General features: G+C 50.1%; 8 protein-coding genes across 8 annotated transcripts; 4 read left to right on the top strand and 4 right to left on the bottom strand.

Annotated features, from left to right (window-relative positions):
* Nucleotides 1-62: 62 nt before the first annotated feature.
* Nucleotides 63-3,984, top strand: STEHIDRAFT_140018 (uncharacterized protein; the record flags this gene model as incomplete). Its single annotated transcript, XM_007305329.1, has 9 exons — nucleotides 63-312; nucleotides 370-497; nucleotides 550-797; nucleotides 854-1,669; nucleotides 1,694-1,837; nucleotides 2,081-2,108; nucleotides 2,407-2,440; nucleotides 2,503-2,578; nucleotides 3,077-3,984. Coding segments are annotated over 9 exons (2,632 nt in total), but the record flags the coding sequence as incomplete, so codon positions are not given.
* A 606-nt stretch (nucleotides 3,985-4,590) lies between these two features.
* STEHIDRAFT_111902 (uncharacterized protein) lies at nucleotides 4,591-5,153 on the top strand (the record flags this gene model as incomplete). The annotated part of the gene is made up of 2 exons (XM_007305328.1): nucleotides 4,591-4,644; nucleotides 4,890-5,153. The coding sequence occupies 2 exons, from the start codon at nucleotides 4,591-4,593 to the stop codon at nucleotides 5,151-5,153; spliced, it is 318 nt and encodes a 105-aa protein (XP_007305390.1).
* Nucleotides 5,154-5,429: 276 nt separating this feature from the next.
* STEHIDRAFT_59674 (DUF1793-domain-containing protein) lies at nucleotides 5,430-9,821 on the bottom strand (the record flags this gene model as incomplete). The annotated part of the gene is made up of 15 exons (XM_007305163.1): nucleotides 5,430-5,902; nucleotides 5,972-5,998; nucleotides 6,066-6,159; nucleotides 6,250-6,519; nucleotides 6,586-6,659; nucleotides 6,736-6,762; nucleotides 6,827-6,905; nucleotides 7,031-7,132; nucleotides 7,221-7,454; nucleotides 7,571-7,745; nucleotides 7,939-8,077; nucleotides 8,520-8,670; nucleotides 8,981-9,067; nucleotides 9,296-9,490; nucleotides 9,606-9,821. The coding sequence occupies 15 exons, from the start codon at nucleotides 9,819-9,821 to the stop codon at nucleotides 5,430-5,432; spliced, it is 2,343 nt and encodes a 780-aa protein (XP_007305225.1).
* Nucleotides 9,822-10,941: 1,120 nt separating this feature from the next.
* STEHIDRAFT_98803 (histone-fold-containing protein) lies at nucleotides 10,942-12,755 on the bottom strand. The gene is made up of 6 exons (XM_007305327.1): nucleotides 12,334-12,755; nucleotides 12,221-12,236; nucleotides 12,120-12,149; nucleotides 11,722-11,987; nucleotides 11,494-11,637; nucleotides 10,942-11,422 (listed from the first exon to the last, which is right to left on the bottom strand). The coding sequence occupies exons 1-6, from the start codon at nucleotides 12,586-12,588 to the stop codon at nucleotides 11,363-11,365; spliced, it is 771 nt and encodes a 256-aa protein (XP_007305389.1). The 5' UTR covers nucleotides 12,589-12,755; the 3' UTR covers nucleotides 10,942-11,362.
* Nucleotides 12,756-13,726: 971 nt separating this feature from the next.
* On the bottom strand, nucleotides 13,727-17,635 carry STEHIDRAFT_111899 (uncharacterized protein; the record flags this gene model as incomplete). Its single annotated transcript, XM_007305326.1, has 18 exons — nucleotides 13,727-13,857; nucleotides 13,922-14,029; nucleotides 14,082-14,273; nucleotides 14,298-14,492; nucleotides 14,546-14,653; nucleotides 14,705-15,169; nucleotides 15,230-15,369; nucleotides 15,430-15,806; nucleotides 15,860-15,930; nucleotides 15,970-16,039; nucleotides 16,185-16,261; nucleotides 16,316-16,380; nucleotides 16,436-16,488; nucleotides 16,524-16,781; nucleotides 16,842-16,973; nucleotides 17,048-17,192; nucleotides 17,260-17,414; nucleotides 17,468-17,635. 18 exons carry the CDS (start codon nucleotides 17,633-17,635, stop codon nucleotides 13,727-13,729), a joined length of 2,910 nt encoding a protein of 969 aa, XP_007305388.1.
* Nucleotides 17,636-20,319: 2,684 nt separating this feature from the next.
* On the top strand, nucleotides 20,320-21,384 carry STEHIDRAFT_59204 (uncharacterized protein; the record flags this gene model as incomplete). Its single annotated transcript, XM_007305130.1, has 3 exons — nucleotides 20,320-20,589; nucleotides 20,687-20,889; nucleotides 21,051-21,384. Coding segments are annotated over 3 exons (807 nt in total), but the record flags the coding sequence as incomplete, so codon positions are not given.
* Nucleotides 21,385-22,045: 661 nt separating this feature from the next.
* On the top strand, nucleotides 22,046-23,359 carry STEHIDRAFT_59774 (uncharacterized protein; the record flags this gene model as incomplete). Its single annotated transcript, XM_007305169.1, has 5 exons — nucleotides 22,046-22,127; nucleotides 22,174-22,477; nucleotides 22,552-22,712; nucleotides 22,850-23,168; nucleotides 23,233-23,359. The coding sequence occupies 5 exons, from the start codon at nucleotides 22,046-22,048 to the stop codon at nucleotides 23,357-23,359; spliced, it is 993 nt and encodes a 330-aa protein (XP_007305231.1).
* A 710-nt stretch (nucleotides 23,360-24,069) lies between these two features.
* Nucleotides 24,070-26,874, bottom strand: STEHIDRAFT_140013 (uncharacterized protein; the record flags this gene model as incomplete). The annotated part of the gene is made up of 15 exons (XM_007305325.1): nucleotides 26,706-26,874; nucleotides 26,515-26,632; nucleotides 26,430-26,439; nucleotides 26,280-26,367; nucleotides 26,187-26,223; nucleotides 26,111-26,120; nucleotides 25,984-26,057; nucleotides 25,749-25,928; nucleotides 25,535-25,691; nucleotides 25,400-25,473; nucleotides 25,188-25,340; nucleotides 25,067-25,136; nucleotides 24,184-25,031; nucleotides 24,119-24,128; nucleotides 24,070-24,095 (listed from the first exon to the last, which is right to left on the bottom strand). The coding sequence occupies exons 1-15, from the start codon at nucleotides 26,825-26,827 to the stop codon at nucleotides 24,070-24,072; spliced, it is 1,977 nt and encodes a 658-aa protein (XP_007305387.1). The 5' UTR covers nucleotides 26,828-26,874.
* Between the last annotated feature and the right edge of the window lie 208 nt (nucleotides 26,875-27,082).

Here is a 27,082-nt window from a genome sequence, read left to right as displayed (position 1 = left end):
TCCTCACCCCTTTCCCCTCAACCCTTCCTTGCCTCGTCCCTCACACACCCAGTATCTACGGTCATGTCTCAGAATGCGCGCCCACCTCAGAATCCTATCCGGAGTATCTTAGGACGTCGACCACGAACACCACAACCGTCGACCGTAGCCAGCGTACCTGCAGGCGCTAACGTCCAGCCTTCTAGAAAGAAATTCGATGCAGGATGGGGTGCTCTTCGAGAGAGCTTGAAGATCGTCGAACGTTGCTCCGATATGTGTCTGCCTCTCAAGGGAGCTGTAGGATGTCTCTTGGGCGTTATGGAATACGTGGAGGTGGGTGACCATCCTCAATGACCAACTCATAAATGTGACGAATAGACCTTCAAACAGAAAATCAAGGATGCGCATGAAGAACTCATCGCTATTGCCAGTAAAATTGAGGCGTTGAGCGGCATCCTCACCCGTTATGCTAACGGTGTACCGCCCCACATCGGTCAACGCTTAGAGGCTCTTGCGAAGTAAGCAGCTCTACCCTTCTGGACCACTCCTTCCTTCCTTACCCCGTCACAGGGCTATTGATGGCCATACCGCCATGATTGATGCGAAGAAACAACGCGGGTTGCTGCGGCGAATACTTGAAGCGTCAGGAGACGGTCAAGATATCGTGAGAGCGTTTCGTGACATCTCCTTCCTTATTGATGTGTTTACCGTGCGCATTCATGCCTTCTTCGTCCCCAGTTTAATTCTGACGATGGCTCTTGAGCAGATGCATACATCGATAAGCACCGAGAATGCCGTAAATCAAGCAGCACGCGATGGTGAGTCGACCTATACTCTTGATCTAGCAAGATTTTCTCTGTAACCCCTCGCGCAGCTTTACTAGACAGGCTTCAGCATGTACCAGATGCTGAATTCGACCGGGGCGATCGGACAACTTGCATGGAAGGCACCCGAGAGGCGCTCTTGAACGACATAGTTGCTTGGGCGTTAGACCGCAGCAGTCCAGCCATTTTTTGGTTGGATGGAATGGCCGGCACTGGGAAGACCACCATCACAGAAAGCTTCTGTCGCATCTTGGACTCTAAGGGTATTCTAGCGGGAAGCTTTTTCTGTTGGCGCACTGGCTCTGCAGCACGCAGATCCGCGCGACGTATATTTCCCTCGCTGGCGGTTTCCTGCTCTCGCACATTTCCTGCCTTCGCCGAATCATTGACGGATCTTCTCGTAAAGGATCGTGATGCGGCCGCGTTTTCGTTAACTCCTCAGTTCGAAATACTGTTCGAAAAACCACTGCAGCGGGCTTTCAGGCCAGATATGCCGATACCCGTGCTTGTTATTGACGCATTGGATGAGTGCGAGGATGCAGATGTCACTTCAATCTTGATCGATATCATTCTGAAAAAAGCTTCCTCATGCCATGTGAAGTTCTTCCTGACCAGCCGACCGGAGGCCCGTATCCGTGCTAAATTTGCGGATTCTCATTCACCTCTGCATTCTGTGCTTAGACTTCACGACATAGAGAAGTCTTTGATCTCAGCCGATATCGAGCGTTACTACCGTCAGCGTCTAGCAACCCTTCCTCGGCGGATGCTAGATGGACAAAGCCCATCAGCTCATGGCAAGATCATGACCCGACTCGAAGATCTCGTACACCGTGCGAACGGACTTTTCATATATGCGTTCACCACTTGTGAGTACATCATGGGCGCCACAGGGGATCCGAAAAGCCGGTTGGACAACCTACTAATCGGACTAAGACCATCAAAAAAGGCTGGACAGCATCTCGATGAACATTATTTCCGTATTATGAATGAGGCAATGATCCAGCAGGACGATACAGAAATTGCAGACATGAAATGTGTTCTCTGTTGTATCATATATGGCCGAAAGGAATTCACTGTCAATGACGCTTCCAGGCTACTGGGGATAAGCAATTCCTGCATACGGACATCGTTGTCGTCGTTGCACTCCGTGCTACATGTTCCGTCAACTAAAGAAGATAACGAACACCACTTACTCGCTCCAGCTACGAATGACACACCATCTAGAAAAAACGAGATCATACATGTATTCCATGCTTCATTTGGCGATTATCTTACAGATTCGAGCCGCTCTGGAGGAGAGGCATGGTATGTTGACGCAGGCTATGCACACGAGTATCTTTTGATACGATGTCTTGATCTGCTGAACTCTCAACTCTGCTTCAATGTCTCGGGCTCCGTCTCTTCGCATGCGTTACCGTATGTGTCCAAAACATACAGTCATATGCATCCGGCTCTGCTTTATGCATGTTGGAACTGGCCGCACCATTTTTCGATGTTATTGACACCACAACTACGTTCTGATGATATCTTGGGATTCCTTCACACAAAGTTTCTTTACTGGCTAGAAATCTCCTTTGACAATCAATGGAATGTTGTTGAACAGGATCTGTTGCGGGTCCTCGGCATCCAGAATGTTCGTATGTTTCAGATACTACTCGTCCTTTTGGAAAATTTACTGAACTTTTTTATGATGATTCAGTTGGACAACAAGCTTATACGATTTATCCGCATGGCTTTAGCTATGTTCGACTTCATCAAGTCTGATAGATATAGAGGTTCTGGAATGCCCTCCACATTTCTTCCGGGATGTGAACATATCTACATTTCACTCCTGCCATCTTTGCAAGATAATTGCGGCATCAAGAGGATATTTCGACCTCTCTTCCAAAATACTGTTGCTTTCTGTGGTTCTACCATTCCGAGTAGAATGCGAACCCCATACGCGGGCGCGATTTGCTCTGTGGCAATTGCGCCTAATGGCAAAATCATTGTTTCGGGCTCCAATGACGGCCGAATTCGTCTTTGGGATGCACATAGCGGGCATCCACTATGCCCCTCTGTCGAGGGACATCGTAGAGCTGTAGAATGTCTTGCATTCTCACCTGACGGGACCATGATCGTCTCAGGCTCTCCGGACAAAACATTGCGGATGTGGGATGCCAACGAAATAAAGCCCTTGGGTTTACCATTGAAACGCAGTGGGTGGAATAATGTCATTGCGATATCCCCTGATGGAAAGAGAGTAGCATGTCCTACTTTAACACACGCTATAGAAATCATCAACATGGACGAGGGAGAGGTTTCAGGACCCCTTCTGGTCGGCCATACTGATACAATCAATTGCATCGCATTCTCTTCCCAGGCTGAGATGATTGTTTCTGGAGGTGACGACGGGACAGTTCGAGTTTGGTCTTTGAATGCCCAAGAGGTGCTTAGTGTATCACTTGAAGGGCATGAGAGTGCTGTAACTTCAGTGGCTGTCTCTCCTGACGGACATATTCTTGCGTCTGGATCACTCGACCGCAGTATTCGAATTTGGGATGCACACACCCATCAACCCCGAGGCAATTTGTTGGAGGGCCATACCGGTCCTGTATACTCCATCGCTTTCTCCGCACAGGGAACCATGATAATATCTGGATCAAAAGATCGAGCTCTGCGGGTCTGGGACGTCGCCACAGGTACACTTTTCTGCGAGCCTCTGGAGGGCCATGATGAGGCAATCACGTCGATAGCTGTGACCACAGATGGCCGGACAATTGTATCGCAAGCAAGGGATGGAACTATACGACTCTGGGATGCTCCGATCGAGATGGTAGACACCGTCAATGCCACTCATGAGATCCGAAGTGATATACGCATTCACGACACCTCCCTTTTGTCTTGGACATTCCATCTTCAACTTGGGCATCGGTGGTCGCGTCGTCTCGACGAGGGATATATCATGAATGCTCAGGGCGAAATAATCCTATGGGTGCCGTATCATGCTAGGCATAGTCTTATGACACCTCGCACACGACTCATCCTCGGCGCAGATGCTATCTATCTTGACTTTTCGCGCTTCAAGTACGGGACGTCATGGACGGAGTGTTACACTCCCGACGAAGAGGATCAGTCAGGCACTATACCGTCCGAAATTGAAGGATTGCCTGTGTATGGTCCTCGTAACTTCATTCCCTAGTGCGGAGTATCATTCGATGTCTTCGATGTTCCCTATGGACATTGACATCATATCTTGTTTCTCTCTCTGTCTTCCTTTCATAGTCTCATACTACTTCTCTCTCGTTTTCCATCTCAATCCTTTGATAGATTTTCTTTCCATTTCATGCAGTTATATTCTCCGGAAAACAAAAAAAGTCATCCACCAGTATTCGAACTCTGTTTCATATTATTCTCATCGTCCTACGTCCTAATTTCTATATACTTTCAATTCTACATAAGCCATCTTGGTCTATCTTACAACGGACTCTGTTGCTAGGCGGTACATATATACACAGCTGCGATTCTTGTCCAATGCCACCCGTCTTGCCCACCAGTCTTCAAAATCTATTTCCTATTTTTTCCCCTTCCTATGTCCTATTTGTTTCATCCATTCATGAACAATCCAAGTCCATATTACAACGCGCTCTGTCCCTAGGTTGTACTTACATACACGCACACCTCCAACCCTTGTTGAATGCGCTCTGTCCGTTCTTACTTACGCCACAGCGAGACTGTGGCACCACCCGAACATGAAATGCGATTCGTATCATATATGTTGAAATACGTATCTTGTTCTGTAACTGCTATGGGTATCTTCGTCTCGCTTGACAGTCAGAATGAGTATTACGAGAAGATCTACGTAAGGAAAGAAAGGCGGCGGGCGAAATCGCGGGCTCGCGAGCGGAGTTTGAGCGCAGTACCAGGCCACCGACGTTATCGTGCAACATTCACTGTGGTTGCGCACTTACACGGCTTGCCCACCCTGCCAACAACTCTTCTACCAGTGGAAGTTCCAGCATTCAGACGACAGCGAATGAAAGACCATAATCATCAAAGGTCCAAAAAGAATAAATTAAAACAAATCAGGTATGCGTATGCGTGTAGATCATCACTGGTATACCACCACCACCACCACCACCACCACCACCACTCTCATCCAAAGCTCATCCATCAATCCAATCAGATCACAACACCGACATCCCAACCCCCACCCCAACCATCGCCACACCCCAACTCCATATCCCTATCCGCAACCCTAACGCACCCGAGTCCTCGTCCGAGGTCCCAGAGCCCGAGCCTGAGTCGGAGGAATTGAGGGTGTTGGACATACCGGATCCGTGGTTGTCGATTACGAGCTTCGTTCCGTGAATTGAAGAGAGGCAAGTATCGAGAGAGAAAGGGTGATCAGCGAGGAGGGATAGATGGGAAATTAGAAAATAAAATAAAATAGGATTTGATGGAATGAGAGGGTGAGATTGAGACGAAAGTCCGTGTTATGATGATGGATGAAATGGAAGTGATTATATGCACGAAGATGGAGATTAAATAGGGGGTGATATTTAGGTTGAATTTGAGAAAGCAAAAGGAGTCCGTGCGTTGATTGTTTTTGAGTCCACGAAGATACGGCGTACGTCGTCCGGTAGTTTACACAAGCCGAATTGAGTAGCGGCGGTGCGAGCGAGACGAGGCGATAGAGGAGGGGGGAGAGATGATTCGCGAGATTAATACAGCATTGCCAACTATATCAGAACCGAAAGCAAAACCGCAGAGCCGCCACACATCGCCCCAGATAAGCATCAGGGTCCTGCAGGCATTTCCCCACCACTCTACGAACTGACCACTCGGACATAATAAAAAGAAAGCGGGACTCACCAAAGCCAAATGCCCACCAACCACCGGCCTGGCCCTAAACCCCTCATTCACCCCACTAACCGTATCATACCAATCGCTCAGCGGCTCCTTGTTCCCGCCGAGCGCGCCAGAGACGTAGGCGTAGACGCCGGTGATGAATGTGTCGCGGACGGTGGTGGAGGTGGAGTCGAGAGCGGAGGCCATCCAGATTTGCCAGTCGGATTTTGTGTAGGTGTGGCGGGTGTCGAGGGGGATGCCGTAGGTTCCTGAGAAGGGAGGGAGATGGTAAGAAGGGGGAAAGAGAAGGGAGGAAAGATGGGAATGGGAGGACGAACCTTTCACGGATGAGTACCATGATGCCTCTACGAATCGTAGGGCGAACGTACGTCAGTGAGATTGATAGACGACGTAGAGACGTTCATAACGCACGGGTATCGTAGATAGACTGGGGGAACAGGTTCAACCCAAGTAACTTGTCCGCATACAGATTATAAGCCAACCCCCAGCTCGAATCGTTCCCATACTAAACAAGCCAAAAAGAACACTCCTGATCAGCATCACCTCCTTCTTCACCTCCTAACTCCCAAACAAAAACAAAAACACTCGGACTCACCGAAAGCGTCAAATGCGTCCCCTGCGAATCCATCGCCAGCCCTTCCCACTGACTCACATACCCCTCCGCAATACTCGTATAATTGCTCGCCATGCCCTCGTCCCCCAGGATGCTCCAGATCTCAGCCATGGCGCGGATGCCTATGATGCCTTTGATGGCGAGGTTGGTCTGATTCGCGAGCGAGCCTGCGAAATCGTCTGTTGAGATTTGATTGGAGGGGATGAGGGCTTCGGAGATTAGGAATTGGGTCCATTGGTCGAGGAGGGAGGACTGTGATGGCGAGTGTTAGTGGGTGAAACAAGGGAGAGGAGAGAGATAGGGGAGGGAGGAACGTACATATGTCTCGATGAGCGAGCTGTCGTTCGTCTTTTGGTAATGACTCAACGTGAGGATAAGCATATTCCCGCTCTCTACACGAACAAGCATCGTCAGTCAGCCCTCTCATACTAGACACACCCATTTTGAATCAAAGCGAACTCGACTCACCCTCGAGCGGCATCGCCTCGTCTTTACCTACCAAGCATCAAACGCACAGATGTCAACGAACGTAGGGACGGAAGGTATGATAGGAACGTACCGTCGTTGTGCCCAATAGCTTTCGGATACGCAGCCCCGAGATCGTGAACGCTGTACTTGTTCGGGTACTGACCGGTCGCCTGCATCCAAACCCGACTATCAGCATTAACGTTCCACCACCACCAACGGGATAGATAGGATCGAGGTGAAGCGGTAACGGGGAAATAGAAGGGATATGGGAGAAGAAACACAAAAGAAAGGGCACCTGATACTCAAACAAAGGCTGCAACAACGCCTTGCCCAACGCCGGGTTCGTATACAAGAAAGCCGGCCAAGCGGGCATGATCACGTCGACGGTATTCACGTTCTGCCCGTCCCAATCAATCCATCAGCACCATACCCTCCTGCCTCTACATCTCGACATGAAGACGACAAGAAAAAAAAACCGAACGCACCCCATCGCTCGAAATCTCCTTCATAAACACCAACAAATCACTACTATTCCAACTCCCATCGCCCCCCTGCTCCTTCGAAATCGTAAGTTCCACCCCCGCGAAGACCTGCCTCAGCGAGATCGCGACGATACCCTCGTATTCTGCCGAGATAGCGCCGGCGTCAGAGGATATTTGGGAGTCGAAGGATTGGGCGGTGGAGAGGGCGGTGGGGAAGGAGGTGTGGAAGGCGGAGATCTGGTGGGTTTAAGCGTATTAGTCAGGAATATTAATATTGCTAGTGGGAGAATTGGATGGCATGAAAGGAAAGGAAATATATATGTATGTGTGGAGGAGGAGGAGAGAAAACGTACGAGATCAGACACCGAATCATACTCGCTCCAGAAATACAAACTCCGATCCTGCAGCGCACCCCCCGCAACGATATACTGCACCGCCGGATCGCGAACATGGCCGACCGAGAAAAGCATCGAGCTCGAAGAGCCAGAGGAGACTGAGCCGAAGTCTTGCGAGAACGCGAATACGGGCCTGTACGTTCCCCCAGTTCGCAACCGTGTCAAGTTAGTCGACCACCGTTGGAACGAAGGTGCAGAAAAAAAACTACATAGGTACCGAAGAAGAAAAGACGACGCAGTAGGGTGCCGGGACGCAGGGGTGGAAGATAGAACCAGAACAGAGTGGGGGTCGAGGGTGGCAAAATGAGGCAAGAAATGAGACCCACCAATCATCCTCAATCGCCCTAAAATTCGTATCCTGCGAGTTCCCCAACGTCCCATTCGCGACAAACTGCCCACGCACGGTCGTGTCTGCGCCGGTCTGGTACGTCGCGGAGGAGGTGGCGGAGTAGTAGATCGCGCCCTCTGTACGTTTTGAGGTGTTGGCGGATGTGATGGGGTAGGGTCGGAGGGTCGATGTGTCAGGGGTGTCGTTGGGTAGGACGGGTTGGCGAGGAGAAGAGGAAGGGAGGAAGGGGAGGGAAGCAAGGGGGTAGAGGTTTCGGTATGACGTTCGAAAGTGAGACGGTAAGGCCAACGTATATTCCGAGTATTTGGGCGCATATGTCGAGTATGCGTACGGGTAGTAAGCATCCGCAAAACGCATATATTCATGTTGAGGAACAACACCGGACGCGAGGCAAGAACATTGGCGGACATAGAAAAATCATAACGAACGGACACGATAAGTCAGTAAGTATACGGAGGAAGTGGAACCGAAACAGTGAAAGGACTCTTCACATCTCAGGACCCTTCCCAACGAAGAACGAAGAACGAAGAACTCAAAAACCGAAGACGAAACACTCACGTTGCACCCGATCCCCACTCTCCACATACACCTCCTGCTCCTGCAACTGCACCATATGCGTCATCACGTCACTCCCGGACGCGGTCGTCGTCCAGTTGACGAGCGCGGAGGTGTTCCCGAAGACCCATTCGGCTGAGATGTCGGAGTAGACCTGTGATATGATTGGTTTGATTAGTTGTCAGAGGGGTTGGCAGATTGGAGTTGGAAGGGTGTGAGTTGGAGGGAGGAGCGGAGGAGCGGAGGAGGAAAGGAGGAAAGGAGCGGAGGAGATGGGCGGTGCATGGGTGACACCGGTGAACCGTGAAAGGAGGACATAGGAAGCAGGAAACGGGAGACGGGAGACGGGAGACGGGAGAGACGAAAGCGAGAGAGGATAGAGAATCGACTCGGACCGAAAGTGAAGATACGGGGAGAATAGATGACAGAAAAGGAGCCTTCAGCTTCAAGAAAGACAAACGTACCTGCACAGAGTGCGCCGATCCATCGTTCGGAGCGACAGAGATGGACATGTACGAGAACGGAGTAGATTGCTTGACGAGATCCGTCGGCTACATACACCGACCCACCCAATACACACACATGCATGCAATAAAGCCTCGTCAGTTCTACGTCATTCTCGACATGAAATACGGGCAGCACGCTCGAGCGGACAGCGGAACAGTGATGAGAAGGGTAGGATAGGAATTTCCGACTATTTCGTCGAACGCAACACATATCATCCTCCCTCCCTCCTCTCACACCCCACCACCACCCACAAAAAACCAAAAAAAACACACCTCGACCGGACTCAAAAACGTCACATTCACATCCACGCTCCCCGCCGTCATCTCAAAAACAGACATCGTCGCCGTGAACCTCGCCGCGTTCTGCGTCGCCTTCTCCAATGTCCCACTTGAGCTGGAGACGGCTGGGTCGCCGAGGAACGTATACGAGCTCCCGTCGACGCGGACGATTCCCGCCCAGCCTATCGTCTGCCATCCGTTTCCCGTTTCCCAAAGCACACCACCCATTACAATCCACACAAGAAATACAGCATTAGACGGCACTTGAAACGTAGTAGTAGTGGTAGGGAGAACATAGACGCACCGACCCACCCCAAAACTGCGGCCACCCTCCATTCAAAGCCGTCCCGTTCCCCTGGGGCAGCCAAGTCGAGAGGTAGGGAGACCGCACCGCGAGGGGGTACGCGTGTGGGATGAAGGGGTCTGCGGTCCATGAGGCTGCGGAGGCGAGGTTTGGGAGGAGGGATGTCAGGATGAGGAGGGATGGGGAAGGGAGGGAGAGGGGGATGGGGAGACGCATTGGCGGGACGGGGTGGGTATGAGGGAGGGGTAGGAGGGAGGGGAGTCGCGCGAGTGGTTAGGTATTAGTTGATCCTTGGGCCTTTGGGTATAATACGAGACGAGACGAGACGCGACGTCGACCAGGACACCGTCAATGCAGAGATGCAGAGAAAACCGATCACGAGCCAGTGGCAGGCCCAAGCACAGAAAAGACAGAACTCTAGTCGTACGCACGCAACCGTGACGATTCACAGACTCGAGATTAGATAGTCGAAGAGAGAGAGAGAAAGAGAGAGGGAGAAAGAGGGAAAGACACATCCAGTGATGCTTGATGCCCTACTTATATATCCCAATCAGCGTCTCCATGTCGATATGTCAACGTTATTCAACGTCAGGCTAGGAGGCTGTGGGCGCTAGCGTGCACTGAACTGAGTCGGGACAGCCGGAGGGCGTGAATTCTGAGATCAAAGAGGATGAAGACCAATGATGGGTGCTGCCATCAATCACTGCCGCATCAGTTGACGGTCGAACAGAGGTCGTCAACGTCGCGAACAAACATGGATTTTTGACGCGAAATATATAAGTTCCGATCAACGTTGGAATTGGTGTTGGCAGTGATGTGGCGCGCCACTTCTGCCTTCGTTGTCCCGAGTGCAGGACAAGTGCAGGAGTCGAGTCCGACGAGGTCACCGGAAGGAATTTAAAAGCAGCATCATCCGACTCTCTTTCCCATCGTCGTCGTTCGCAAGTTCACCTTCCGCAAGTACATACATACACAAATCAATGATGGTCGCCCTTCCTTTCCTTCTTTCCTTTTCCCCGTCCTTGAAAGTTCCCCATTCCCATCCCCTAACATATTCCTTTGATCTTCATTATCCTACATATATTCCTTCGCGGCATACGACATCAACCTGCCCACCCAGCCCATCCGCCCACCCCCATCCTCCACCTATCCCCAACCTATCCCACCTCAATCTCAGCCACCCATATGCATCGCACCGCATCGCTTCCTCTAGCCACTCGACCGATCTCGATCGAACCCGGCCCCCACTCAAAACCCAAACCCAAACCCAAATCCCGCCGACGGATCAAAAAAAGCCTCTTCGCGGTTCCGAACTTCTTGAACCGGCGGCCGGCGGCCATCAATGTTCGACGACGAGCGCTTATAGACGCCACAGTGGCGTGTGGCTGAGGATTTCAGAGGGGGAAGGTGGTGGAGGGGTATAGCGTTGATAGCAAGAATGCAATAGACATCAAGAATGGGATCGAGTCGAGTGAGATAAGTCAAGAAATCTTCGAGAAAGCAGGGAAGGAGGAGAAATGGAGAGATGGAGAAAGAGATGCGAAGAGGTTATGTACGTTTGGGAGTCTACACACACGAACGGATTGACACACGACAATCAAACACACACGAACAAGTAAACGGACGAATAGCACAGAAGAATGCGACGATAAGAAAAAATAATAAACAGAGCATCGACGACAAAGACGAAGAGAAGAGAAAGAGCAAGAAAACAGCCCAACATGATATATGCGTTCCGGCCCTCGTCGTCTTCAAGGTCACCCAGAGACGGACGGACGTTCCATATTCGCCGGTGAGTTACTGAGCAGCGATTGGAGCTATAATACACCACGAGAGGTTGAGAATCAGAACACAGTGAGAACGTCAGAAAAGGAGAGAAAAGACGCACCTGATCCAGAACGTTAGAAGACGACATCCCTCCTTCGCCGCCCTGCTGGTGCTGCTGTTGCTGTTGCTGTTGCTGTTGTTGTTGTTGCTGTTGCTGCTGCTGATCCATCTCCATACCCTCTCCCTCCCCATGTTCACCCTCCCTCTAAACACACACCCAACCAACCAATCAGCAAACAATCCCACCACCCACACCCCCGCACCCCATATAAAAAAAATGAACACTCACCGCCCCCTCCTTCCCCTTCTTCCCATGCCCCCCTCCCCCTCCATGTCCACCCCCATGCCCTCCTCCCCCACCCCCACCTCCCGCCTTTCCCCCCGATGAACCCGCAGCACCACCTCCAAACGGCTCCTCCCTCGGCACGATATCGATCAAGAAATCGAACTGGTCTGATTTATTGAGTGCTTTGGCGATGTCGGAGCGGGAGAGGGTGCGTCGTTTGTTGGAGTCTGCGATTATGAATGCGCGGGCTGTTATTTCGGCGATGAAGACTGGGGTGGCGGGATGCGTTGCAGGCGGTTCGTGGTACGAGACGAGGGGGGTGGATGGACGAGAGTGGAGGGAAGGGAGGGGCAGAGATCAGTTGGTTGTTGGTGTGGTGTGATTGAGGTATGAAGACGCACTTTCGCATGCTTTACAGAATAGGATAGGGGCTGTCCGAGACGACGTCAACGAACGCGTTCGCACACAAACATATGCCCGCATCAGGAGCAGTAGCACTCACCGTCCGCCGCAATCATCTGCTTCCTCACAAACGCAAAGCATCAGCACGAGCCCACACCCCTTTCTCTCTCACAAAGAACAAAACGAAGTAGCAGAAAAAGCAAAGAAACACACCTTAACATCCGGATCGTTCTTCATCACCTTCTTAATCCTCGCAAGCGGCAACGGCGGATGCCTATAATCCGGCGTCTCCTGCTCCGCCACATCGACCTGTCTTTGCCAGAACGAGTGCAAAAACTCATGTAGCGGCTGTCCGGACTGGACGAACGGCTTCGTCACCGTCGTCGTTGGGCTCGAGGATCCAGCTGCGTTCCCACCACTAGTGCCGCCGCCGCCACCGTTACCGCTGCCGCCAGCTCCGCTCGGCATGGAGAGACTGTGATGTAATTAGGATTAGGCTGGGCTGGAGGACGTTGGTTGGTTGGCTGAGCGTCGAGCGAACTGATTGGTTCCCCTCGACAGGTGGCTCGGTGGCTCGGTGGCTCGGGGTGTCGCTTTCGATGTGCGATTGGCTACTGTTTATGTTTAGTCAGACCTGCTCGCGAAAGTGGAACGAAAGGTGATTGGCGGGCGAAGGGGCGAGGGGGTCGGGAGGGCGTGATTGGTTGGGAGGAAGACGCGCTGGTCTTGGAATGAGGGAGGATGGCAGGCAGGATGTCGATTGGCTCCTGGGAGGCTGACGACGCGTCGATGAGCTGGCACGGCGATGGAGTGATAAGATTTGTGCGGCTTATCGGGGTTTGCCGGGAGGGTTCTATGTTTGCCACTTCGAGGTGGGCCACAGTAACTGCACATTCGGTGATCTTTGGGCATCAGGCCTCAGCCGCAAAGAACTGAGAGAAGAAGGAACAGCCTCGAACGTCAAAATGGCGACTATATCCTTTATTTTTTTACTCATCAGCGCGACACTCCTGTATTTTCTGTCCATCCGAAAGATGCCTTCCTCAAGGCTTTCTCCAAGAGTCTTACGCTACATATCATAACAGACGACGACGAAGACCGCAATGTCGTTCTGGCGAGCACGCAATTTTATTTGAGTAAATATGCCAGTCACTGGGCACCAAGCGCGGTCGCGTTGGATCTCGAGCTGTTGTACCGCCATCCAATGCCGTCCCCGGTGTACGCAGGTGTACGCTAGTGCTCAAGTTAGCGTTGAGTGGCGAGATAATGTGATGGATTTATGACTGTCTTGATGCGGCAACATAAATTGGTGCGAAGATGGACTCTGATCAAGACCTAGTATTGGAGTATGTATCCAGAAACTACGATCGTCATATGGGAGCAAATATTCTGAGACACAGCGACGAGGCCAAATGACTCTATGAAAGTATCGAGTAGCAAAGTTCTATAGAAACAGAGGGAAAGAGGAGAAAAATAATGATCCAAACGCTCTCCTGCGTCACACCCTCATAGTCTCCGCCTGCGGTACAACTTAAGTATGTCCACCTCGAACTTCGAAAAAGAAAAATAAATCTTTCCTCCTCTATGGCACGAGACAACCCTCCGATTAAAATTCGACATGGACACTGATCTTCGGAATGACGAGGTACGGCGAGTGGTATGCCAAAGTGAAGATAATACCAATAAGGACGCCAAGAATGAAGATAGGCGAGAAGATCAAGAATAACTTTTTGAGCACTATAGAATCAGCAATATAAGCACAAGAAGAGAACACTAGGCGACCTAAAGTGCAGATACGCACGCTTCCTGCACGCTGATGCTTGTATCTCAGATTGGCAGATCTGCTCCGTCGCGCCGTACGTCTTGGAGGCGGAGACTTCTTCCATAGACGCGACGGGCGGAGGACATTCTATGTGAAGGTAAGCAATTAAATTTGGAAGTGGTGTATGCTTGCAGCTTACCCTCAGTAGACGATACAGATGGCGACGACGATTCCAACGGGCCGATCTCGGATTGCGTAACCTCAGGATCATCGAGAATTACATCGTCACTCGGAGGGCACGATTCTAAACGATCCTGTGCCGTAGATGCCTTATTTGAAGTTGCGGTATTTTGCTCGCAAACCTCTTTATAGTAACGATTAGCTTCGAGCACTAGCAAATAAGTATATCACGTACCCTCAGCAATTGGATGATTAGAACTGTCAGCCCCTTGCTTGCTCTCGACCGGCTCTCGAGCATTTTCGAGGACCGTACATTGATCCTCTGGCATCATAGCGCCCGAAGTATTATCCGAAGCGCAAGGAGACTGCGAGGATGAGTTTCCGGAAGCTATTCGATTCATGGGCACTGGAATGATTTCTGTATCATCCACTGCGCAGATTGAATGTAAGTCCTTGAATAATTCAGGGGAAAATATAGCTTACCCTCGACGATACTCGACTGAAGATTCTGCGTCCCGGGTCGGGTCTCGACATTAGAACCTGAGTTTTTGCGATACACGTCTTCGTTTTCTTCTGAATCAGGACGTGGCGCTGGATAAAATCACAGTCAGCTTGATACATGGACAATGACGATGTACATACCCAGGATATCCTCGGGAATAAATGTGGGCTTCACCTCGAGAATGGGATGGCCCAGTGCTTTGGCTATCTCATCGCTGTCGGGATCAAGTCCACACAATTGATGGGCCTCGCGAAGGGCATCGAGATCTTCCTTATCCCAGCAATATGAACGGTACCACGCCTTCAGTATCAAGTCGCTCGTTTGTAGATCCCAAGCAGCCAGATATTCGGTTAGCTCTTCTTCTGTCCAACGTACTACTCCTTCCGGATCCGATGCCCAGTAAAGTTCCGGGGTGGTAAGCAGGGAAGTATCGTCGTATATATTAATCTCCACGTCTCTTATGAATACGTAGGCTCTCTCCTTCGTTCTTCCGTCCATAGGATCATGATTTTCTGACATGAATGTTCCAGCGAGTCCGACCAATCTGGTTGTATCCGATCGAGGTCGCTTTCGTCTATATTGGAGGCTAAAGGAAATGTGATCCGCTACATACCGCGTCAAAACGTGAAGGTGAAAATGGACGTGATACTAGAACAAAGTCGTACCGTATTGAAGGTCGTCTTCATGGGCACCAGTGAGCAATGCCAGACGATGGATCTGTGAAAGGATTATGTCGGCTCGTGTTTTCGGCTCTCGGACTGGATGAGCGATCAGGGAAAACTCTTTTGGAGATAAAACCTCACACCTAAGTAAGTACCGGATCATAATTTTAGCATCCAGCCATTAGTGTATAGAATTCCATTACCGTGTCCAACCTCTGATTCGAGTCATCCGTCCACCATACCATCTAAACCGGATTCTTTGTCGAGAATTGATATCTGGCCCATGGCACAGAGGAAGTTGTGCTATCTTCTTGACTCCGTTTGGTATGGCTGTATAAATACATCCCCAGCCGGGCAATGGAGTCTCATACGGTTTGGCCCCGAGATGAATATAGTGAGAGCGTTCCCACGCCAAATCTTTAACTACCTCTATGGCAGCATAAAGCATGGGAAGTAGTGACAGTGGGCGCACATGAGTTGACATCTTCTTGTTGAAGAGATCGGAGTTTTCGATAATCGGGATGCGGTCAAGAGGATAGCGGTGGAGTCCTCCGACAATAAATTTGCGGTATGAAGCATCCTGCGGATTGAGGTCATCAGGCTGTTCAGAGAGAGGAGGAATTAGTTACATACAACGACTCTGGATATACCGCTTCCTCCGAAAGCTAAGGATACCTGTCCACTATGGAACCCCAAGCAATCATCTATTTACAAGGATCATACCCACGTCAGCATGAACACACAGCGTTCGACAAGATAATGATATGTATTTACGACAGAATACGGTTTTGTCTTGAAATATTCTTCCAAACTCTGCAAAATTCAATCAAATGTGTAAATCTCTAGTGATATTGCATATGCAGTGTCAGTTGAAGAGTAGATACCGATAATTCTTCTGCCTGTTGTCATAGACAAATGTTATTGCACGATCGTGCCCAGTTTATGTATGAGTACTCACAATCCGGAATTCAGTGATGAATCTATCAACGGATGAAGGTATATTCTTCAGATAATCCTGGAGGTGAACTGTTGTGTCTGTAATAGTAGACACAGGTCAGAAATTATTTCGATTGTTCGGCATTCACTTACCGTCATGGAAGACGATTGAATGGACGTCAGGTAGAACCGCGAATACTTGTGCGATATTTGGATGCCTGCAATTGCAACATAAAAATCTTGAAGTCTTGACAAACAAGTGGTAGGACGTACATAGTCTTCTCGTAGAAGTCAAGATCCTGTTCAAACCTCTGCGTCTCGTGAGCCTTGACATTTCCAGTCGTGCTAATGAATCGCTTACAGCTGCAGATTCTGGGCCTCGGTACTGACGGACAACTCTTTTGTCTCGCCCTTCGAAAACATTGGCCACCGAAACAATACACTCGACGGATTCCTTTAAATTGACGTGAAAGTCTCCATAAAACCTTCTGTGACGGCGCTGTCTCTTCGTCAACTTCTGCGTGGATACTAATCCCGTAGTTTGTATCTCTACAACATATTCGCGGTTCACGGCATGCTGTTGTATCAGATGCAGATCTCCTCGTTTTAGTATCCTGAACTATAAGATTTACAGCATCTATTAGGCGCATCATAGAAGGGGTAGAGGAATGTCTCTTACCTGGCCCCTGTAATAATCGCCCACAATGTGGGACTTCAGCTCTTGGAAGTGCTCCCGAAACTCGACGCGATGGGACGAGAGGTCGTCTTTGATGAGGGGCAGATAAAAACCTGTTTCCACAGCAGCACGGGTCTGCCACACCAGCATCATCAGTGTTCCATGCCCTACAACAGCGACGAGTGGCGAACGAAGGAAAAACAGCTGACGGTAAGTTGATCTTGGATATGTCTCAAAGAGTCCTTGTGTCTGGCGATCTTTCTTCCGATAGATTCGGCCTTCAGGTACTTCTTCAACCAGTTCTTGTCTCGATTCTTCATCGTGTTAAGTTCGTTCAAGATAGTTGTGAGTGTGCTACAGGACCGAATTAAAATGTTATATATATATATATTCTTGCAAAAGGTTACAATATTAATCGTACTTTGTGAACTCGATACAGGTCTGCTTGAAGGGATTCTCACGGCTAGAGTCCGATGAAACGCCTGTATGTTGAATAGTGGAATCTCGGAAGAGAACGACGAAGTCGACGATCGAGCACGCTAAGTCTTTCAAGTCCTCTGCATTCTGTAATGAGCTCTGAAGATCATGTATTAGCATTGTGCAAAAGTGATGATGCGATTGAGGCTCACTTTTATCCTCTTGAGAAGCGTTAGTACGACCTCGGTAGCTGCAGAGACCCATGGTAACGGTGCCTCTGTTAGGGTCGAGACAACCCCAACAGTAGATATGAGGGCATCGAGCCAGTCCATGCTGGGGGATTCGGCGGACGTGGTACGACGTTGAGTGATCAAGGCCATGGTACTATTCTGTTGATGATGTCGATTAGTAGCAAGTGGGATGCAAGATGATAGGATGGAATCGAGAGCAGAGGAGAGCAATAGTGTCGGGGTGAAGGACGCTGCAGCTCTATATAATAGGCTGGGATAAGGACGGCTATCCTCTGTTTCTAAAGATGCCCAGGGTGGCGATACTGCTATGCGCCACGACCCTTCCTCATGTGACCCAGCTATCGATATCGGACATATCATAGGTTTATTTATAGCGATGGATAGCATATGCAAAAGACTCTAGATTTCCATGAATGTGGTCGAATAGTACGAGAAACCAGACTCTTTCGACAGGGTAATTTTTTTTTTGTAATCACGGATATTTTGCTCACTTTATTCGTGACGCGAATCGTTGTCCTTATTTATGAGTGCATCGGTGACTGAGCACTACCGACATCGCCCTGCTATATAAGGCCTAAACCTTATATCCTGACAATCTACTAGCGCATCCTGGCAGTGCGGGGACGAGGACACGCGCATATGACTGGGCGACAAATTAGGATTTCTACAAATAACTTGTTCCTCATCGTATACATCTCCAAACCGCTCGACAGAGAAACAAGTTTGAATACTATTCGATGTAGGTAGGGTATCCCATTCACGAGCTTGCAAAGCGTCTGAACAGGCCTCGCTCGCTTCTAGTCCTACCGTGACGTTGCATGTACAGTGCGTGGCTCACTTATAGTAATTACCAACTGCCGCTGAGGGTCCAACAGAGCTCGAAACGGTTATATGATGATTCGCTCCAAATGAAGCATAGCCAGCGGGAGAATTGATGCCGTACCGTAACCAAATGCACCAGTTGCGTTTCATGAGAGTTTTAAATTAGAAACAACCATATAGAAGAGATGCATCGCGACTATAGCATAACTTTGACCCAGCGCCGACTCTGAACAGCGAACCATTAGCAGCTGGACTGTGGCAAGGAGCTACGCTATACGCAACGTGTGAGTCTATGAAAGAACAGTATGAATGAACGTTCCCCACTTACGGACATGACTTAACGTGGGTAGGGCAGTGCTTGAGTGTGGGTAACAGCACGATGAACAATGATTATATTCACGATGCGGTGCAGTGTGGAGTGGAGTGCCAAAGATAAAAGGCATGTGCGTACATGCCTCGCTATTTTCCAAGAACCGTCAAAATTTGTGAAAGGGACTACCAGGCAATAGGCCTCCACCATGATCCCATCAGATTTGAGAAAATCGTGAGATGCGGAGCTCTATTCGTGCTATTCCATGGCCTATAAGAGCGATGATTATTTAGGCAGGCAGCTAGGCATCGTAGGATATGGAGCGAGTATATTCATGTCAACGCAGAAGGACAGAGAAGCCAACTTCCATGATCTTCTTGCCAAATATTCGCCTAGCAGAAGGCGCATTCAACGATGTACCAAGCAAGGTTGCCTCCGTCTGGGTGGACTGCGGAGTGCGGAGTGGCGTAGTTGTAAGTATGCACCGCGAACAAAGCTCAGCATGGCACAAATTATTACGGATTCTAAGCTCAGGAGTAAAGATGCAGACTTTCGCATGCTTTACAGAGGAGGATATGGGTTCGACAATACATCAGTTGAGAAATGTACGCGTATATACGCACGAAAACAGCCCACACCACCCGCCGCTATTCTCTATATCCGCACGAAGGCAAACCCTCTGACCAAGGTCCAATATGCACCACCACACAACGAAACGTTCAACCCCTTCGGGGAAAACACGCACCCCGTCGGGACGAGTGTCCGAGTGGCAGTAGTATACGAGTGTAACGGTGAGCGATTTGCTTTCATGACCGGACTCCCAGTTTCACAAGCGGTGAAGCAGTTTGCGCGATATTATGCCACAGAGCACATCAGGTTCCAGATAGATGGTATGTGCTTCTACTCGTCGAGCTCTTTGACCAGCTAGTGCAGCCGAAGATAATTTTATACCAAGGGTGCGAGGTTCGAAACAGGTCATCATGCCAATGGCTAGTTTCCGAGGATCATGCACAGCACGGAGATGTAACAAAAAATATGAGCAGTGCCCCAGGTCGATCTAACGTGATGATGGTCGAGAGTACCTTGTACTCGTGCAGACGTCACATACTGGGCTATAGAGACTCGGTTACCAGTCTGGGTCGAGAGTAGAAAACAAGTGCTCGAGGGCTCGCATGACAAGACACCACCGACCAAATAGAGGTAAACACGCGTGAAGTGGCGTCGGTCCGCAATGCCGCAATATTCTCCCTTTCAGGAAATGCCTTCGGCACATTCCAGGGCGCCCGCGGCCAAGTCGAAATGCTCCGAAATTGATTTCGAAAAATGCAAGTGACGTCGGACCATGGAGGCCAAGCTTCGACCTTTCCTCAAAAGCAGCGCTGTCGAGTCAAGCTGCTCTCCATTTTTTCATACCCACACCTCCGAATCACCCCGTCGTCACTTTTCTTCTGCTCATCAGCAGTAAAGCTACTGTATAATGTGAGTAGCGAGGATTGTAGTGTTGTTCGTGTTATGGCTATTGACTGCGAATGTGGCCCAGAAACATCGACAGAGACTGTAGATATCATGGATTCACCTCACAAAGACCGCTCGACCTCTCGTGGTCGTCTCGTGCGTCTTCAACTAGCCTTCACTGCTCGAAACATCAGTCCAACTGACCCTACCTGTCCTCGACAACTAGCAATCCTCCGGCCGCGGTGGCGCAGGCAACATCCGTTCGACCTCTGCCTCTCGCGACGCTCGCCCAGTTGATGGTCCCGATGACTATTCCATCACCCGCGGTCGCGAACCCCATCCTGTCCAAGAGTCCGGCAAAATCGTATCCACCGGCCGCGGAGGAGCAGGAAACATACGTTCGCCCTCGCGCGACGTCACGGAGAACAGGGAAGCGGTGTACGAGCACGAGAGAGACGTGGTCAGAAAGGCGGAAGCTGAGCATGCCGGTGCTCTGGTCAGTTATCCTCCCTCACTATTGCCTATTGCCCGATGCAAGGATGTAGAGATCGTGGTGCTGACTTTGACGTTGACCGGTGGCGTTGGCTCGATAGCATTCCTCTGGCCGCGGCGGCATGGGCAACATACGCTCGCCCTCCCGTTCTCGCTCTCGAGACCCTCACCATGCTCATCCCGCCGTACACAGCACCGGACGTGGAGGAGTCGGGAATCTCAAAGCTGGCGACGGAATAGACGTGAACATAAGCGAGATCGAAGAGGAGGAGAGGGCCGCTCATCATCATGAGTCTGTCGGACCGTGAGTGTCACTATCTATCAACATTTATTCGACCGTATCTCTGCCGTCTCGTTATCGTCTGCATCTGTCCCGCCGCCCCTGTCCTTTCCCCGAACATCGCTACCCTGTCAAAAACATCTCAAATCTGACCCTAACCCGTGTGTTTTTTGCTATCGTTCCAGGCACTCCACCGGTCGTGGCGGTATCGCCAACCTCACCTCCGCTCCCGCCCCCGCCATTGAACACGAGCATCCACACGCCACGCACAACCACGACGGCTTCGAGTCCACCGGGCGCGGTGGCGCTGGTAACATTCGTACTCGTGACGGTTCAAGGGAGCCAAGGGAGCCAGAGAAGGAGCGGGGCAGGAACGGACATGGACATGGGATCTCGGCGCTGTTGGATAGGGTGTCGAGAAGCCGAACGAGGGAAAGGGCGAGTGGGGAGTTCGACAGGGAGAAGGAAGGACCGGGTAACCCTGTGAAGGGACCGGATGTGCCGACTGTTGCGGAGTGAAGGGAAGGTCGGGTGGGGAAGTTAAAGGAAGAAATCAAGTGCTAACGAAGAGCTAAAAAGATTGAAGTACGGTTGTTTGTTGGTGCAATATTGGAGGCTTAGGATAACTTAGTACGATCTCAATCGGAGGAAGGTGGCGTCAATGTATGTTTCCTTTATTCTTCATTATGTGGTTTGACAGTAGTGTATGGAATGTATGCCAATAAATCGTATATGTAGCTCTTGACATAGGTTGTAAGCCATCGAGCGACGCGACGCCAAGTAATGGGAAATGCCCCCCACGTATATGTCGGCTCTTTCAAGCTCACGGATGGATCGTCATTCGCAGGAGTGCCCGTGCGCAAAATCAAAGCTCTATAGGTCGTAAATTATCGTCGAATGGTGAACGTTGAAGAGTTAATGTTGGTGGAATTGGGATCGACCGTTTCCTTCCAATCCGCAACATTATCTGATAAGATCTTACAGAGAGGCCTATAAATAGCTCAGTAAACGACAGGGGAAGTGTCGCAATTCTTATACTGCTCCACGTTCGCGTCATGATATTCTGGAATACGCACACGCACGATTCCTCTCGTGACCACCTTGTCTCAGGACGCCTCGTCGTGGTTCAGTCTGTAGGTTGTATAATAGCACAGCTCTAGCCAGGCCTCTTCATCGAGAGATGTCGTATACTAGTGCCGTCCGCCTAAGCAGAGGTCAGACTTCTGTGGCCATCGCAGGTGCGACTGGCAGTCTAGGTGAGAGTCGAGAATAGTGTTTCTGGAACCATTGATCTAATCGGACCTGTAGGCTTCGCTATAGCTTCAGTCTTTCTTGAGTCTCCATACAGACCGTTCTTCTCTCGAGTCATCGTCATCACGCGCAGCGCTCAATCGGCCAACGCGAGACGACTCGAATCCCTTGGAGCCACTCTTCACGAGATACCTACCGCGTCTGACCGTCATGTGCAGAAGCAGGCATTGAACGAGGCTCTGAAGAGCATTGATGTCGTTATTGATGTGCTCAACCACGAAGCCAAGGAACTCGCCAAAGACCTGTTCGAGGCAGCACTAGCGCAGAATGTATGTGTGTACTTTCCGAGCGAGTTCGGAGTGTAAGCCGTCCAGCTCCTCAGGAACTCTACTGCGTACTTATTTTAACTTACGAACTTTTGTTTTCTCGTCGAAGGGATCACCGGTTTAATGACTTCCCAGGCTACGACCACTCCGCCTGGATCTACAAGCGTCAGAATGACGTTCAAATGCGGGAGAAGGTCAAGGACAGCGGGAAAGAAATGAAGATCGTCGTGGTCTATCCGGGTCTCTTCCTCGAAATTGCTATAACCGTACGTCCATCTCCCTGAAATATGCCTACCTCTAAAATGGCATTGGCCGACCTCCTTATTCTGTACGCACTAGCCTCTCTGTGAGCAGCATCGACTGGCGTATTATACTGACCACGAAGACTCTAATGGGGCCACATATAGTCGGATTCGACATTGGCCGATCTATTTTCTCTGCTGTTGGGTCGACTTCCGCCAACTTTTCTGTCACATCCAAATCGGACATCGGGCGTGCGGTCGCTGAGCTCTCTATCCTCTGTATGTCACCAGTCAACGCTTCGGAGGTGCCGGACCATATCCGCATCGCTGGCGACAGCATCAGCTTTGAGGAGGTTCGAGAGTTAGTTCAGGAGAGGACTGGAAGGGAGATCGAGCTGCGTACGGAGGACTTGGTGCAATATAAATTGCAACTCAAAGAAACGACTATCAGAGATGGAGAGGGAAGGCCTGCGCACTGGATCAGGTGCGTATCATGATCCGTTTTTTATTCTGACTTAGTCAAATAACGGAGGTTTTGATGCACATAGGGCACTCGTGGGCGAAGGCAAGATGGACTTTAGTAAGGATAATCAAAACGAACTCGTCAACACGGGCGAAAGGAGCTGGAAATGGAAGACTGTGACGCAGCATCTGCGTGAGGCGCCAGCTGTGTAGACGTCCCACTATGAGTAAGGTCCTTCGCTACTCGAGCTCTGATCCTTTTCTTTATGGTGCTGATGTCGCGTCCAGGACATTTTTTGTCAGTGACGTATACTATTAGGTTTCTAAATCCAAGATCGAGACATGTACGACCAAGGTGTGCTCTAGCGCAATCCAAGATATCGACATTTTTCCATACCGTCCCTCGCCGCGTATGTTACTCTCCCTCCTGCATCTCTCTCTCAAATGTTGCCGTTGTCCAACCGTAACATCTCTTCAATCGTGCACCAATCCTACCACGCATCAATATAGTATCAGCGATTGTGAACCTTGCGGCACTGAATAGGGACACGGAACAACTGACCACTTCATGATTTGTGGCGTCAATGTCGAATCGGGATGAGGCTTGTGTGTAAAATCGTTAGGTCAGTTGTAAATGAGGAAGGACAAAGATACTGAAGTCGCCTACTCGGTGAAAGCTGATCGGTCTGGCGGTCTTCGCAGGCGGATCGAAACGGACAGAAGAACCGGCTGTCTGGTAAACCTCGAAGCCGACTCTGTACGGGAATCAGCATCTCTCACATCCTCCGCATTCTAGTATGATTATCTGACCTCTTCATAGCCTGAAGAGTATGTGCATCAGTAATGAGAAAGGGTTGAGTGAAGGCATCCGGTGAGCTTTAATTACCCTCTCGAAATCCGCCCAACGTAATTGGCCTTTCTTCTCAGCGATGTCCGAAGAATCCTTCATCTGCTCATCCAGATCGAGGATACGATGGAAGATCTAGAATGCCAACGATTAGGCAACAGTTAGTGACGAGACCGTGGCAATAACGCACCTTCATCACTTTCTTCCCCAATTTGTACTGCGCAGGCAGAACATCCGGTAACGACTCGAGTCTCTCGGCCTCGTCTAGATCGTCGTCACCGGGACCGCTAGCAGCTACGACCTCAACAGACGGACCCTTCCGCGTTTTGACCTTCTCCTTCAACAGGCCAGCCTCTTTGACCAGCTCGGAAACGTATGCGTGGCCTGACTTCGCTATTGTCTCACTTGGCGCCGCGACCGGTATGCTGGGGGCATCGCGACCAGGCGATGAGGAAGCGACAGAAGTGGGAGTCACTACCTCTTCGACTACCTCTTCGATCCTGGACGTCTCCTTCTGTGGAATATACGACTTGAATAGATACTTGTTCGTCATCGGCCTGTTCGGGTCTTTCGGATTGAGGAGTCCAAACGCCTTCGCCACTCTCCCCTTATTGTCGACCCCATCTCTATCCAGCGTACTAGCCATTGCCATCATGGCAGCGTCAACCTCGATCCACATGATGTCCGAATTTATTCCCAACTTTTCTTCCTTCAAGTTCCCGTCCTCATCTCGATACTCGCCGCTCAGCCACATGCGTATTATGCTGAGAATACCCATATGACCAGTGATACTTGACCAGGCTTCCGCTTGGCCTCGAGTGAAAGCGCCGACGGGGCCCCATGCCTTCTTGTCGTAATGGGGTAGACAAGGTTTGAATTTGGTAGGGTTCATGAAGAGAACGGTGGAGGCGAAATGCGGAAGGTGGAGAAGATCCTGAGGGGTCGGAGCGAGGAGGCATGCGTGTTCCTTGAGGCGAACACCGAAGTCAGACTCGCGAACGAAACTGTCGAATTCTAGAACTGTGATGTCCTCTTCAGCTAAGTCCAGGCCGAATTCTTGGACCAAAACAAACCTGCCGCAGTGTCGCCCAGGAAATCGTAAGCTTCCGCTGAGAACGCGCTTGCAAGGGTGGGGTCCTTCAACTAGGATAGGATCAGTAGAGAACGCCTCGTGCATAACAAATTATTGCGTACCAGAAAATCTTTGTACAACCCTTCAAAGAAGCCCGCTATATTGCCCATTCCTCTTGAGATATGAACTACCACAAATTGATGAAAGTTGCTCTTCCAACCGTTGCATTTCAGGTAATCTTCGTCGATCTTAACATCCGAAGTCGCGTCCGCATTCTGCAAATCTAAATCAGACGGTGTACGAAATGATCAAGAGTAGATACTTCATAACGAACTCTCCATCGCTTGAGATATGGCCGGAATGCGTCACACCAGCTGAGGACAGCAGTCAAAGTTCCTCGTAACCAACCTTTTATGAAGAAAGCGACATTTAACAAATGATCCATCTGTCCTAAGTATTGAGGACTTACTCATGAATTCGGATTCCTTGGAAAAACAGCTGATGAGGCGCCACAATAACTTTGTATCCTTCTTGTATGCCCTTTCCAGAGATGAAGGGGTCATCAAGCCCATCATCTTCAGGTCTTCAAAAAGGGCCGCAGCCTCTGACCAAGCACAGTGTGCAAGCTGAGAGTGAGGGAGAGGTTAATCATGACGAGTCTGAAATAGGTGAAGTGAACCCACCGATAGCCTATGAATGCTAGATCTGAATGCATCGTCCATCATTGCCACACGACGATCAAACTCGGAGGACATGCGAACGACCTCGGGAAAGGAAATGGTACTCTGTCCTCGACGCTCAATGTGGGTGAAAAATGTTTCTGGACTGGTGCGCCACACTTCAATCGTGTCTTTGGTTTTATCCTGGCAAGGTATGATCATTGATTTTTGTAGCACGGGAGGAATGATTGTGACATACATATTCTGATATAGCGATGGCGTGTAGCCAGTGAAGGTCGATGTTCGGCATCTTGTGTCCGTCCATTTGGGCCTCTGGGGACGAGTTAGGAAGGTGAGGCATGCGATCCCTGGCATTCGATGCTCACCATAGCGGCGCTGTGACCATGGAGAGATGATGACATGAGAGAAGTGGAATGAAGGGAGTGACGGCACCGTACTCACTGCTATCCAATCCCCAGAGCTTTCTCCACGTCTTCGGCTGAAAATCAAAACGTGTTAGATTCCACTGTCGAGGTTGATGCTAGCTGTTCATACCGAATGGCAGGCTTTGTCCGTGCTGGTTCTCCTATACCATATGTCGCTATGAATTCATGATACAGGACCAACGCCTCGTCGCTAATCCCTTTCAAAAGGCATAACCCTTTACTTGACGGAACATGAACTACCGCAGAAGTCAATACTGACCTAGTTCGACCTGTATTCACACCGTACGGCACGTCAATGAGCCCAGTGGGGATAAAGTTAAGACGACAGATCGTGATATCCTCACAGCAGCAGCATTTAACATTGCTACATTGCCTGTTGACATCCCGTATTTCTTACGCGGAGCCTTTGCGCAATCCTGGAGCTTCTGTCGACCTTTGATTGGTCCATGCGTCGACAGTACCCTATCGAAAGCGCGTCAATCACTTTTAAGCGTGAAACATTCGATGGGCTGCCAGAATGCAACAACAAACGTACCAGGTTTCGAACTCTCGCTTCCCCTCCGATGACTGGCAGTAGTCTGCGGCATTTGCGTACCATTCAGCGTAAAAGGCGGTGGTTTTCCAGCGTTTCGCTCGTTGTAAATGGATTGAAGACATGAGATGGTAGTCTGCGATAGATCAGAGCACTGAATGTGAGCCTGGAGCAAGTCTGGATGGTCGTGGGATGCGATGACAATGTCGCGTCGCCAAAGGGACTGAACATGGAACACGAGGTGTCACAAAGGTGACAACACGCGTTAGACGCCCATACTTAACGTTAGCAGTGGCGAGTTGGTGGCGAGCCTGAGGACCGTGGTCCGACTGATTTGTAGCACGTTTCGGTGGGCTTGCTAATATGCTTCAAACAAGGAA

Source organism: Stereum hirsutum (genome assembly GCF_000264905.1).
Source record: "Stereum hirsutum FP-91666 SS1 unplaced genomic scaffold STEHIscaffold_9, whole genome shotgun sequence".
NCBI classification, from domain to species: Eukaryota; Fungi; Basidiomycota; class Agaricomycetes; order Russulales; family Stereaceae; genus Stereum; species Stereum hirsutum.
The sequence above is the reverse complement of the archived record's forward strand: the minus strand, read 5'-3'. Positions and strand labels throughout refer to the sequence as shown.

Coding starts and splice junctions, on each gene's coding strand:
- STEHIDRAFT_98803 (XM_007305327.1), bottom strand. CDS start 12,588: ATGCCGAGCGGAGCTGGCGGCAGCGGTAACGGTGGCGGCGGCGGCACT. Junction 11,988..12,119: donor ATTCTGTAAAGCATGCGAAA/GTGCGTCTTCAT, acceptor CCGCCACCCCAG/TCTTCATCGCCGAAATAACA. Junction 11,638..11,721: donor AGAAGGGGAAGGAGGGGGCG/GTGAGTGTTCAT, acceptor GTGTGTGTTTAG/AGGGAGGGTGAACATGGGGA.